The 13,793-nt window shown below is 54.7% G+C and overlaps 2 protein-coding genes across 8 annotated transcripts in view; both read left to right on the forward strand.

Annotated features, from left to right (window-relative positions):
- Window positions 1-8,193, forward strand: part of SAMD4A (sterile alpha motif domain containing 4A) — a 93,646-nt gene extending 85,453 nt beyond the window's left edge. For 3 of the 7 annotated variants that reach the window (XM_050336925.1, XM_050336926.1, XM_050336928.1), the window contains 3 exons: window positions 615-816; window positions 1,456-1,582; window positions 2,677-3,956. In XM_050336925.1, coding sequence (XP_050192882.1) covers window positions 615-816; window positions 1,456-1,582; window positions 2,677-2,870 — 523 coding nt within the window. In that variant the 3' untranslated portion in view covers window positions 2,871-3,956. Of the gene's footprint in view, window positions 1-614; window positions 817-1,455; window positions 1,583-2,676; window positions 3,963-4,714 lie in introns of those variants that run through there. The other 4 variants (XM_050336929.1, XM_050336931.1, XR_007631599.1 and 1 more) reach the window with 3 other exon arrangements.
- Window positions 1-13,793, forward strand: part of LGALS3 (galectin 3) — a 173,460-nt gene that overhangs the window by 51,720 nt on the left and 107,947 nt on the right. The window lies entirely within an intron of this gene.

A 13,793-nucleotide genomic window follows, 5' to 3' on the forward strand; every position in this document is an offset into this window, starting at 1 on the left:
TAAAGGGATTACAGTGTGGAAGTGGGAGTGGGTGCAGAGCCAGTCCCACCTGTGCAGGAAAGCACCTTTCACTCCAGCCCTCCCTGGTAAATCTTGGACTTGTTAGGTCGTTCTAACCAAATTTTACAGAACTTGAGAAGTCTCAGAGAGGACCAGGTTTGTAAAAATGAACCTCCTGGAAGGGGAGAAGGTCCAACCCTTCAAGCATTCCCAGTAAAGAAAACCCAACAGCATAAACTGAGCTTTTGTTAGACTGTAGAGAACCCACACACAAGAGATCTCAAAGAAACCAGGTGCCTGGGGCATTACTTGAGTTATTTTACCTTATGTTTAGGAACAGGCCCATTTTGCAGGAGCGAAATCAACTTTAAAGAGAACAGATGTGAATTCTGAGAGCTGCTGTAGGGCGGGAGGGTGCCTGGCAGGCGGGAGGAGGAAAGGATGCTGCCCAGCCTGACTTCCTCCTTCCCGCTGCCCCTGCAGGATGGAAGGACCGTCCTCAGTGGGGTGGGAGGGTCGGCACCCCTCTCTTGCAGCGCTGTCCCCTTGTCCCCTCACAGAGGGGGCTCACAGGGGTCAGTGCCTCACCCGCAGCGCTTTCTCTCTCTCCGCAGCCGAGGCTTTGGCCAGTCGAACTCCCTCCCGACAGCCGGATCTGCGGGGGCGGGGCTGGGCCGGAGGAACCCCCGCCAGTTCCAGATCCCCTCCCGCAACCTCCCCACGGCCCGGCTGGGGCTGCTGGGCCCCACGGGGCTGCTGGGCACCCCCCAGCGCAGCCCCGCCGCCAGCCCCGCCATCCTCAAGCAAGGCAGACAGGTTGGTCGGCGTTCGTGGCGGCTCCAGCCCTTCCGTGCCTTTCCCACAAGTTTCCTTCCATTTTCCTCCTCTAACTTGTCTGGATCTCTTTTCCTCCCTCCCCCTTTCTCCCCCACCACCTTTCCAAGCAACTGAGAGCAGTTTGCAGGTGTTTGGGTTGCGCTCCCCTCGCGCAGTGGGATGTGGAAGAGGGACAAGAGGCGGGCGGAGCAAGAGGTGGATGGGGGAGAGCTGAGTCCATAAAGGGCCTTACAAAAATAGGGAGAGAGACTTTTGACAAGGGCAGATAGTGAAGGACATGGGGGAAGGGTTTTAAATTGACACAGGGGAGATCTGAGAGGAGATAATTGGGAAGGAATTCTAGACTGTGAGGTGGGGGAGGCCCTGGCACAGGTTGCCCAGAGAAGGTTTGGCTGCCCTGTTCCTGGAAATGTCCAAGGCCAGGTTGGATGGGCTTGGAGCAGCTTGGTCTAGTGGAAGGTGTCCCTGCTCACAGCAGCGAAGTTGTAACTAGGTGGTCCTTCCAATCCCTTCCAATCCATTCTACGCTTCCTTCTATGAGCCCGAGGGGTTTGGTTATAAATCCATAAACCACAAAGGGCTTCGTTTGACATCCCACACTTTGTTTGCTCCCCACAGAACCTCTGGTTTGCCAACCCTGGGGGCAGTAACAGCATGCCCAGCCGCAGCCACAGCTCGGTGCAGAGGACGCGCTCGCTGCCGGTCCACACCTCCCCGCAGACCATGCTGATGTTCCAGCAGCCAGGTAGGCACCAGGTTTGCTTTTTCACTTTACTCACAGCCCACTGGGACAAGGGGAAGTGTGAAAGGAGCTGTGCTGGTGAGCCTCAGTGCGGGCACGTGGCCTGTGCCAGCACGGCGTGTTCCCACCGGGATATCTTTGAATTCCTGAGTTAACCACTGACATTACTGGAGGGATTTTTGACCCTCTATATACCATTGACTTTCTATATAATCGTGGTGCTGGTGCTTTACCCACCTTGCTTCTGAAGGGCTCGTGTCAGGCAGAATGGCAGTAGCTCATCCATCACTTTTTCCTCATGGATGGACACAGAGCCCCAGCGTGGAGGGGCTGCCTTTGTGCACTCAAGGGAAATTCTTTCCACACTGCGTGGGAAGGGAAATGGTGCTGTGTCAGTGCTTCCTTCCCAAACGCTGCCAAAACGCTCCTGTACACAGGAGCATCCTCTGAGCCGGGGAGGATCCCGCTGACCTTGGACCCCGAGCCTGGAGCATCCTGCCCCTGAGGAAGCCTGTTTGTGTATCCCTTCACCAGCCTCTGAGCGTGCCTTTTCCTACCAACACACCACAACAATCCGCCCCACGGGACGGGCAGTTCCGTGCCCCAGTAGACCCACCCTCATCCACAGGCTGCTCCACTGCAGCGCTGGGGCAGCAGCTCCCCCCTTGGGAGCCAGGCTGGCCATGGAGAAGCCAGAGAGCTGGTCTGTGCTGCCATCCCATGTCCGAGCACTAACCCTGCCTGCATGGACAGCATCCAGCCCTGAGAGGTCCCCAGGGCTGCCCCTCCCTGGTGGGGATCAAACTCACCCCCCAGCTCCCCCCCACATCTCTAACCAGCACCTGAACCCCTCCTTTCCATCCCCTTCCTCTGCAGTGCCATTGGGGCTCCCCAGATTTATCCCTTGGGACAACAGGGGAGCGATGACCATTTCTGTGAGTGTCTCTTGCTGGAGGTGACTGCCCCAGGAATGGAATGGAAGTGCTGCCAGAGCCCAGTCAGACCCTGGGTGATTTTTTTGGGTGATTTACCCACCCACGCAGAGCATGGCAGGCAATTCCCTGACCAAGGCCTCCCGTTCCCCTTTCTCCCTGCAGAGTTCCAGGTGCCGGTGACTGAACCTGACATCAACAACAGGCTGGAGTCCCTGTGCCTGAGCATGACGGAGCACGCACTCAGCGGTGAGCATTCCCTCCTCCTCGGGCTCTTCCAGCACATCCACGCTGCCTCCGCTGAGCCCCCCAGCCCCTGCCCCGCGCCCCCCAAAAGCTGGGACAGGCTGTGGCTGTGAGGGGGCTGGATGCAGGGATGCTCCTAGGGACGCTCCCGAGGGCGTTCAGGCAGGGATGTTGGCTCCCCTCGGCGAGGTGCCGGGGCAGGGGGTGAGCCGAATGCAGGGATCGCACCAGCACTAGTGGAGTCTGTGCTAATTAGCCACTCGTCAGCTTGCTAATGATAATTAGTGTTAGCTCGCTACTCTTGTTAGCTCTCGATAAAGCCCCTGCCACCGGATGGGTCACAGGCTTTGGAGTGTTTTCCCTTCTGCCACCCGATCCCTCGTTTGGCTGGGGGGTGCGGGGGAAACCCTGCCGGGCGCTGGTGGGTGCCAGCGGATAACGGGCACGGGGAGGGAGGAGGACCAGGGGCAAAAACAAGCAGGAAAGATGGAAAAGGCGGCAGCAGCAGCAGCAGCGTGATGGAGAGCCCGGTGCAGCACAAAGCACTGGCACCAGAAGCTCCCGGTGCCCCTCGCCGACGAGGGATGAGCCCGGAGATGGGATGAGCACGGCCACCAGCATCGCCCAGACCTGGGATAGCCCGGATGACCAGCGCAGGCCTTGCTCCTGGCAATCCTGGACTGCACCGGGATGGTTGGGGACAGGAGTCCTTGGAGAGGATGAGAGCCACTTGGAGCCCTGGGAGAGGACGAGTGCCACCAGGAGTCCTCGGGGAGGACAAGTGCCACCGGGCTCCCTGCGGATACCACAGCCCTTCCCGGGGAGAGGGACACGAGAACAAGGACTGTGAGAGGCAGCAGGGCCCTGGCAGCATCCCTGGCTGGGAAAACAAGGACACTTCTGTCACCCGAAGCGTTTCCCCGGCGCGTTCCCAGGCGAGGCTTAGCTGTCTTGTTCCTCTGCAGGGTACTGTTCCTCCCGAGTTATTTTTTCCAGGTCGCATTCCCCGAGCCTCTCCAAACCGGTCGTGCTATAAATAGCTCTTAAAAAAAAATAAACCTTCGGGGGAGGAAAAAAAAAACAAAAAAAGGCGTAACAAACCTGTTTGTTTTCAGTCTCGAGCAGGGAGGCGGCCCTGGTGCTGCGGGTGGTGGAACAGGGAGTGCTCTGTTCCAGAGCCACCCTGGGATCTGCTCCACGCATCCCGGGGATGGGGGGTTTTTGGGATGGGGGACGGGGCTGGTGGTTGGGGCTGAAGGGTTGGAAATACTGTTGGGTGCTGATTTCCAGCCCCAAAGGGGTGAGGAGAGGGGGCAGCTGGCACCAGGGTCAGTTGTGAGGCTGTGGGGTGGGTTGTGGATCCCGCTCTCCTGGGATTGGGCTGTGGCTGGATGCATTCCTGCTGCCACAGGATGCTGGGAACAAGGGCTCTGGAGAGACAGAAACAACTCCCGGAGCTTTGTGTCCATCCATGATCCTCGTGGAGGAGAATTTTGCATCCTCTGTGGTGCAAGTTTTGCAGGGCTGGGGGGCAAGGCAGCCCCTGGGATTGGCTCCATCCCCATCCCCCCACTCTTGGCCAGGGGAGGCAGGAACATGTCCTGCTGTAGGAGGGTCTCAGACTCTCATCCACCTTGTGGATAGTCCGGGATGCCCAGAAACCACCTCTGCTCCTGGAAAAGGGGTGGCAGGCCCAGAATTGTGTTGGGACAGCGACTCGGGGGGGGCTATGCAAGGTGGAGACAGTTGGTGGCACGGAGGGACCAGCAAAGTGGTGGCACCCCAAAACCCTTCCACACCCCTTGGGGAGATTTGGGGAGGGCGGTGGCCCTGTGACGCCACCTCTCCTGTGGGGTGGTGGGTCGGGGGTGCTCTGGAGGGGTCCATCCCCCAAATCCCCAGCTCGGGGAGGTGCCAGTGCTCACTGGGGCTGTTCCTAACTCTCCCTTCCTTGCAGATGGTGTCGACAGGACCTCCACGATCTAGAAGGCGTCGCGACGGGGGCGCTGGCCAGGAGAACAACTGCTGCGGGTCCAGCGGCGAGGTCGGGGCTTTGCAGGGAGCCTCAGCGATAGCTTGCATCCTTTCTCCTCTCTCCCTCTCTTTCTCCCTCTCTCTCTCTCTCTCTCTCCTGTTTTAATTTTGTGAATGTGTAGATTGTCCTTGTGAACATATCATTAGACTTGGAATTTGTGTTGTCATTTATTACATCCATGCTGGGGGCGGGGTGTGGGGGGTGAGAGGTGGTGGAAGCTCAGCGGCGATGACGGAGCAGCACGGGGAGGTCGGGGCGGGAGGGACGTGAGTGCTGACAGCGGAGGGAGCACCGTGGGCAAACCCTGGTCCTGCCTGGATGAGGACACCAAGGAGTACAGAGCATCAGGCAGGGATGTGTGACCCAAAAGCCCTTTTGGGGAGGATTCGCCTGCCCTGCTGGGGGGGCCCCAGGGCCGGCGGTCCCACCTCTGGAGTCCCGCTGTGTTCATGGACTGGCCCAGCGAGCCCAGATTTGAACAGAAGTAGTAAAATAACCCCAGGATTTCCTTTCAGTTTAGCCAGGAGACCCACAGTTTGGAGGCAGCGTTGTGCTCAGGGCAGCGGAGGGTCGGCAGGTGCCCATCCCTGTGTCCCGGCATGGATCGGGATGTGGGATGGAGTGGGGGCATCCCATCCAGCAGAGGGTCCCAGGGGATGTCAGTGATGTTGGGGGACACTGGGAGAGTTTCCATGTGTCTTGCCTTGCCTGTACAGGTACCAGAAAGCTGCTGCATCCTGGCTTCACACATCTGGCCCAGCCTGCCAAAATCTGGCCTTGATGGGCTTTTCCAGCCCTGGGGCGGCCAACAAGGGATGAAGGAGCCCCCAGATAAAACTCAAGCCCCAGCTTCACAGCCGCATTTTCTTGTCATTAACCACGTGCCAGGCAGGAGATGGGGATGGCAGTGGCTGGGCTGCTCCTCACCTGCTGCTGCTTTTTATAACGAGCTAAATTTGGTGTTAAAGAGGTGAACCTGGCGTGGTGCTGCTCAGGTCTGGAGTGCTGCTCCCGACTGTCCTAATGCTGCTCCACATCCTCTGATGGGATAATAATAAAGGTAAAATCCATTAACAAAGGGAGGTGATGGGTGGCAGCAATATTCCCAGTTGGCATTGAAGGGCAGCTTCACGTGCTGGGATCGGTGGGAGCCAGGCTGGGGGCTGAGGGGGAGCCAGGGCATTGGCAGGGCTGGGAGATGTGTGAATCCTTTTGCCATGCAGTGTTTTTAAGTTGTTGTTTCCTTAAAAAAAAAACAAAAAACAAACCAAACCCAAGTGCCAAATGTTTTATGTTTGCTGTTCCTTGGTGTCCTGCTTCCCAGCGGGCAGGAGATTGAGGGGGGGGGTGATGGGGAGGGTGGAGAAGGGAAAACCTGAAAGCCAGGGAGGTTGGGAAGAGGTGTGAGGAGGTGGAGGCGAAGTGGGGGGTCGGCGCTGGGGACCTGGGTCACCCCCGAGCACCCCCAGCTTGTGAGGTGTGAAGGGAACCGCCGTAGCAGGAGCCTCCCTCAGGGAGGCTCCAGTGTATTTACAGAGCTGAAATTCTATTTATTCCTTCGCTGACTATGGGCACGGAGGTTTTCTGATTGTTCAGAGAGATTATTTTGGATATATTACCTATTAACTTGCTATGGCTGGGAACCATGATAATGTCTGTTATTAACAACCACCAAATAATTCAATTGTTGGTTTTTTTTTCCTTTTGTTGTTTAAAAAAAAAAAAAAGAAAAAATGCTTATTTTCCATTGACAGTGTAGAGGTTAATAACGACTTAGTTGTGTTTGCTGTTCCTTGTTTTGTTTTTCGAGTAAAAACAACAAAAGAAGTGGCTTCAGTTGCGTTCGGGAAGTGCTGCCTGGCTCTGGCTGCCCGTGCTGAGTGCGGGCGGCAGAGCTCCAGGGAGAGAAGCTTAAGAGGAAAAAAGAAATAAAAATTATTTATAGAGAGAAAAAAAGCAAAAAAAAAATCTTAAAAAAAAAAAATAACCCCAACAGTTGCATGAGTGAGGCTGTGAAGTCAAATATCCAGTAATAAAGCGGCAGTGCCTTTCTTTTTTGTATCCTACCCCCCCGCCCCGCTGCAACTGCCCCATCCCACGTCGGAGGTGTCGCCGCCGCGGGGTCCTGGGCGTGGGGCGGGAATGTCCCCCCCTCCTCCCTCAATCCCGCTGCTCTCCCAGAGCCAGCCCCGGGCCCCCCCAGCGCCGCCGGGGACCTTTTTCCTGGTGCTGTCCCCCTGAGCCGTCCCCGGCTGCGCGGGGAGCGCGGCCAGCTCAGCACCCAAGTGGCCTTGGGTCCGGCGGATGCTCCCGCGGGGAAACAACCCCTGTCCCTCCCTCCCCAGGTGCGTCCCCCTCCCCAGGGACAAAGCCCCGAGCTCGGCTGGGCTGGAGCTGGGCTTTTTTACCTGCGCTCGCTCAGCTCATTAAAAAACCCTTGGAGAGGAGTTGGGAAGGGGTGGGGGGAGGGAGGTCAAGCCCGGCCAGCATCCAGCGGCAGGAAAAACCCAAAACTGTGATTGCCGCCCGCGCGCGGAGCTGGGGTTTGGGGTCAGCGCTTCGGGGAGGCGATTTCTGTTGTGTCACCTTTCTCCATGTCGGGGCGTGGCCGCGCCCCAGGTTTTGGCTTTCGGAATGTGCCTGATGGAAAAGTGGGTCCCGCAGACGTCTATAATTTGCACACAGCGACGATAACACTAAAGTTGATTTTATACGAGTCATCAGAGTTTGCAAAGTGAGTTTTATTTTTTGTATTCCTTTATCTTTACTTAAAGGTGAATGTGTATTCCTCTGGGAGGAATAGGAAGAAAAAAAAAAGAAAAAAAAAAAGAAAAAATACGTTAAAAAAAAACCAGGAATGTTAATAATGTTAAACAGAATACTTCCTCCCTTATTAATATATATAACCCTGATGTATTTATGCCTATTGTAAGCTGACTTTAAAGAGCTTTGACCTCTCTTCTGTTGCATGCCGTTCCCGGGCAGCCTTTCCTTGTCCATGCATGCCTTTTCGTCCTGGTTTTTCTGTACAAAGTTAGTGCACAAAGAACTATTTTTGCCTAGTTAATGTTGCCGAGCAATGCCTATTTTTTAAATTTTAATTTCTTTTTTGGTTTTCCCTTTTTTTTTTTTTTTTTTGTCGGTCACATATATGGCAATAGCATGTTTGTTACATGTAAAAGCTTCCCGATATAAAGAAATACTAATGTTTGGAGATATGCCGGTCTTTGCAAGTGTACAGTTTTCCAATGTTGTTCCCAGTGAAACGCCCTCGTGATTTCCACTTGCTCCGATGTATTTATTACTCATTTCCTCCCCGTGTAACTCGGAACCATGGCTATATTTCATACCCGCGGTATATTGAAAGTGAAGGGAGATGATTAATACAAGGTTTTGTAACACTGGAGTGTGGCGCCTCCTTATTTATCCTCCCCTTGGCAGACTTTTTAACCAAAAAAAAAAGGGATTAAATACACGCTCAGCCCGTGGGTGAGAGGGAGGAGCCGTGCAGTTCCACGGGGGGTTTAGTGTCTTTATATATAAACCCCGTGGCGGGGTTTCCAAATAAATCCCTGGCATTCCCCACGCTGTCCCATCGGGATGCCCACGGGAGATGGTGAGATACAGAGTTTTCCTTAGAAACTGGCAGGGATCGGGGCAGGGATTGAGGAGGCACACGGAGGAGCCGGCTCGGCCTCAGCGTGTGCGTGGAGACATCTGGGCTGGGATTTGGAGGGTGGGTTCATTCTGGGTTTAAAACCTGCACGTTTCAGGCCTGCCCCGGGCTGGAGCGGGCGGGGAAGGACACCGGGAGCAGCCGCTCGGCCGTGGGAGGTGCTGAGGGCGGGACTGTGGCTTCTGCCCCTGCTTTTTCCGTATTTTCTCAGACTGAGCCTCCACTTCTCCAGGCTGACCAAGCCCAGCCCTGCAGGCTCTTCCCAGCCAGTCCGAGCTCTGAGTCATCACCTTGGCCATTCCTGCCCTTGTGTCCCTGTCCCTCCACGACCTTGCGGGCCTGCAGAGACCTCCTGAGTGTCCTGGATGCAGCTCACTGCCCCTCCACGGGCATCAGGGGGGCTCATCTCCCCCACAAGGAGCAGAGCTTGGAAACTTGGGGCTTCTTCAAGTTGTTTGAAGGCTTCATCCGCTGCTCCTCCTGGGCAGAGACTCCTGGTCAGATCCCCAAATGTTGGTGAAGCCAAGCACTAAAAACCCATGTCCTAAAGCACCTTCTGTTTAGGATGCTCCTGAGCACCCCGGGCAGGTCCACCCCAGGAGGGAAAGATTCCTCACAGTGTTTGGTCCCACCTGGATTTCCCTGTCCAGGAGAGCACCCACATCCACAGCCCAACAGCAACATCTCCCTGTGCCTGCTGGGAATTGGCCTCCTGGCACATTAGACAAGCATTACCCAAATCCCAGAGAAACACCATTTCCTTCCATAAACAGCTGGCCTTTCCAGGTCCGGGTGCCACCGTCTGGGTCTCGCAGCAGGGATTTGTTACAATAACAGAGAAGGGAAAGGAAAAGGCAAAAATACCCTCTGGGATGGAAAACTGGAGCTGGAGAGGCTGAAAAGGCTCCAAGGAAAGTCCGTGGCAGCCCTGTGGTTATGGGGAGTCTGTGGGTGCCACCAGTGGGTGAGCTGGAAAGAGGCTTAAAATACAAAAATCAAGAGGGGGAAAAAAAAATCATTTCTGTGCTGCCAGGAGCTGTTGGATGAATCCATTCAGGATAGTAAAGGCTTTCCCAACTGGTGCACCCAGATTTACACCACACCTGAGCCCCTTCCAGCCCAGGGGTGAGCGTGGGCTCCTCTTTTCCTGCCCCGCAGAGGCTGCAGCCCATGCCCAGCTGGGAGCAAAGCCAGAGCTGGTGGCCGCTGTTGTTTCAGCAGCTGCTGGGCTGTGGTGATCCCAGCAGAAGCTGGAAAACCCCAGACTGTCTTGTTAACAGGATCTTTTCCATGTCTGCCTGTTCCAAAGGGTGGTGGAGAAGCAGCCCCAGCCCTGCAGCCAACCAGGTGTGCCCTCCAAAGGGATGCTCCTGTTCCTTTGGCTCCTGGTGTGGGTACAGATGTCTCCTATTTAACAGCGAGGGGAATATCCCAGGGAACAATCTTTGAGCGGCAGCAGGCAGGGATTTCCCACTGCAGGAAAGTTTTTAATCAAGACAGAGAGGGCTTCACCGAGCAGAGCTCCTCCAGTCCAAGGAATAATTAATTCCCCACGTCTGTTGGCTGCGGCTGCGCGGGAGGGGCTGGACGATCCCAGTGGGCTGATCCCCCCCCGAGCCGGTGATCCGTGTCAGATCCGCTCCCAGGATATACAAATTGCTGCTCCTTGGAGCCAGCAGCGTGACCACTGCACCCAGCACGGCCTCTGCCACCTCCTCGTGAGCAGCAAGTGATGCCACACGGCCCCCCAGCGAGGATAATTCCCAGAGCTGGTGCCTCCCGAGGCTTTGAGGGGCTGGTTGGTCCTGCTCGTGGCTGTTCAGCTCCCAAAGGCAGATCTGTGACAGCACTTCCAGGGAGTGAACTCGTTCACGGGGCTCACTCAGCTCTCCAGGGAGCTGCTTTTAACTGGGAATCTGCAAATGGCAGCAGGGGAATGGTTTTAAACTAAAAGAGGAAAGATTTAGATCGGATGTTGGGAAGAACCCTGTGAGGGTGGGGAGGCCCTGGCACAGGTTGCCCAGAGGAGCTGTGGCTGCCCCATCCTTGGGAGTGTTCAAGGCCAGTTTGGACAAAGTTTGGAGCACCTGGGATAGTGAAATCCCCATGGCAGGGGTTGGAATCAGGTGATCTTTAAGGTCCCTTCCAGCCAAAACCATTCTGTGTTTCTATGATTTTCCCTCTTTCTCCAAGAAAACACCCTGCTGACCAAGCCTGGTCAGAGGAGACGTTCCCCAGCTCAGCCAAAACTCCCATTTTCTATAGAAAATAGATTTTTAGCCAATTTTAAATAATAATAATAATAAATAATAAATAAATCCATCCTGGCAGGTAGCCCCTGCTTTTGGACAAACCAGCTCCAACTCCATCCCTGTGGAGAGGCAGCACCGGTGGGTGCAAGGGAGGGGCTGGGTGCCCCTCTCCCACTCCCACACCACTGGTCTGGCATCGGGTGACTCCTGAGCCTCCCTAAAAAGCTTTTCCAGCCCTAGGAAATCTCCTGTTCCTCTGCTGCGGCGAGCAGAGCTCGGGGCCAGGCTCAGCAGAGGGAGCCACAGACTGTGTGTCCCCGGGCAGGCTCTGCCGAGGCTGGACCAGCCCCTCTCCACATCCCTGACCCCGGGCATCACCCCGCCGGAGCCAGAGCCTCTGCAAACTCCCTGCCAGCCATCCCTCCCTCCTCCCACTGCTGCTTCCCTACAAAAACCTTTCCCATCCTCCTCTTTCTGTCTTCCAGCACCAACACCCATTTCCCTCCCAGTTGATCTCCTCATGGAGAAGACTCTGGAGAATCGAGCACAGACCTGAGGTGAAACACCCCTGGAACCCAGGGCTGGCAGCCCAGGGCTGGCACTATTTGGGTCCTCAGAGCCAAGGGCTGTCACCCAAAACCAGAGATCGCAGAATCACAGAATATCCTGAGCTGAAAGGGACCCACAAGGATCATCGAGTCCAACTCCTGGCCCCGCACAGGACAGTTCCAACAATCCCACCATGTGCCTGAGAGCGTTGTCCAAACACTCCTTGAGCTCTGGCAGCCTTGGGGCCATGCCCACCGCCCTGGGGAGCCCGTTCCAATGACTGAATCCTGACATTTTGCCTTTTTCCTACACATCAATCGGCTGGAGCAGCGAGGTCGCTTCCTCCACCCGTTCCCACAGCTCTCCAGCAGGTTCGGTGCACAGCTGCCACTGGCATTCCAGGACAAGGGAGCTGAAGAAATGCCAGCTGGTTGCTGAGAGGATTCCCAGGCACCCACGGCCAGGGCAGGATGGAGCTGAGGCACAAACAGCCCTCCCACAGCACCCGGTTCGGCATTCCCAGCTCACACGTGGGGCTTGGATGGTGGGGCACCCACCCAGGATTTGCTCCCTTGGTGGCATTCGCACATCGCAGGCCAAAGCAGCACCCCTGTGGTTTGCCCTGGCACTTTTTAAATCATCTTCAGGCCCCGGGCAGTTGAGCTGGTCCATTTTAGGGTGGGTTTTTTAACCTTTGCTTTCCTGTTGCAATCTCAGGGCGGAGCAAACAGAGGTAACTGGTGCGGTTCACTCTGCCAAAAATGCCCCCTGCAGAACCACAACAGCATTTAAAAAACACACATAAATTCTTCATGATTGTATTCTCTGGGTATTTCAGCAAAATTTCTTTGAACCCCGTGGTTTGTTTTCTGTCCCTCCCCCAGGCCAAGACTTATTAAAAAGAGCTTTAATTTTTTTTAAAACCCCCTCAACTACTAAATCACGAGTGGAACTTTAAAAACGACTGGAAGGCAAAGCTTTTCCTAGAAGTTATTTCCAGGAGCTGGGCAGGAGGGGCTGAGCCAAGGCTCAAAGGGCAGAGCTGATTGCGCTCTGGACAGGGGGCAGGAACCAGGGGACAGCTGACGAGTTGCTTGAGCTCATTAAGCAACTCGGAGATGCTGGAAGGTTGTGAGGGATGCACGAAGCCTCCAGGATGATCCAAGCCCTTGCCTGCAGCCTCTCAGTCCCTGGAAGGCAGATTTTTGCCTAGAAAGAGCCAGTTTTGGGGGTCCACAGCCGTGGAAAGCTGCCTGAACCAAAACCATCACGGTGGGCAGTGCTGGGATAACGATTTAACTCAATGATCCTAGAGGGCTTTTCCAGCCTTATGGACCAGTCAGCTCCACAGCCCCTGGGCAGGAGATGATGGGAAACACCAAAAAGCAACCACAGTGATAGGAAAAAAATTAATAAAAAGCACAAAGAAACTGCTCCATGTGGGGGATTCTGGAGGAAAATATGTGGATAAGCAATATGTACCACAGGAAGGGAGCAACTGATAGAGCAGGTGGAATCCTGGGAGATGTCATAGGTCAGGAGTGGGAAGATGTCACCTTATTAGCAGGTTCTTTTACAGATTTGGTTCTTCTGTTTCGTTTTGGGTTTGGTTTGGTTTGTTTTTTTCAGCTGTAAACATTTTCAAGCTGAGTGTTTTTTTCACGCCAATGAAAACAGATTTTTTTTTCCCATGATCACAAAACCAGGGAGGCTCCTTCCCAATCCCACACCTAAAAAAAAAAAAAAAAATTAAAAAAATAAGGAGGCAGGGAATAATTTCTTGCAGAAGTTTCCCCACCACAAGCACCAGCTTTAACACACAACCGTGAGAAAGGCAGAAGTAACTCAGCTTCACAACAAAGACAATTCCTGCCAGTGCTCCTGGGGCTTCCCAGGAGGATTGTTTCCAAATAGGACAGACCATTTGGGGGAAAAAAAAAAAAAAAGACAAAAAATAAATAAAAAGAAGACATGAAGGGCTGGAGGGGCTCTAATTAATTATCCCTTCTCCATTCCTGACTGCCACAGTGAGCACATCCACACACAGCCCCTGCATTCCCCCTTCCCCCTGCAGTGCTCCTCAGGAGTCTGGAATCTATACATTTTAGAAATTTTTTTCCCTTAATCTCAGCAATATCTGCATTGTGGGGGGCTGGAGGACAGTAGGAATGTCTTCAGGACAGCCTGCCCACACTGGAGGAGCTGTTGAGCTCCCGCTGGCACAGGCCAAGCTCATCCCTGTGCAAGGTGCACCGTGGGGTGGCCCAAGAGTGACTTCACCTTTGAGATCTCCTGTCACACCTGCTGAGAGGGTTTGTTTGTTCATTTAATTGGAATATGTGGCCAGGAACCGATTGTTTCCTCAGTCCAGGGTGGTGAGATACACAGGATGGCTCAAGAAACGCACGAGAGGACTATAAACCCACAGGTGCCCAAAATAAAACTGCCACCCACCTCCCCCATCCCAGTGTATTTGCTGTTGATTCCTGTGGCTCCAGGGAACAGGAAGAAGGTGACAACGAAT

Source organism: Myiozetetes cayanensis, unplaced genomic scaffold, assembly GCF_022539395.1.
Source record: "Myiozetetes cayanensis isolate MyiCay16 unplaced genomic scaffold, myiCay2020 scf6-25, whole genome shotgun sequence".
Taxonomy (NCBI): domain Eukaryota; kingdom Metazoa; phylum Chordata; class Aves; order Passeriformes; family Tyrannidae; genus Myiozetetes; species Myiozetetes cayanensis.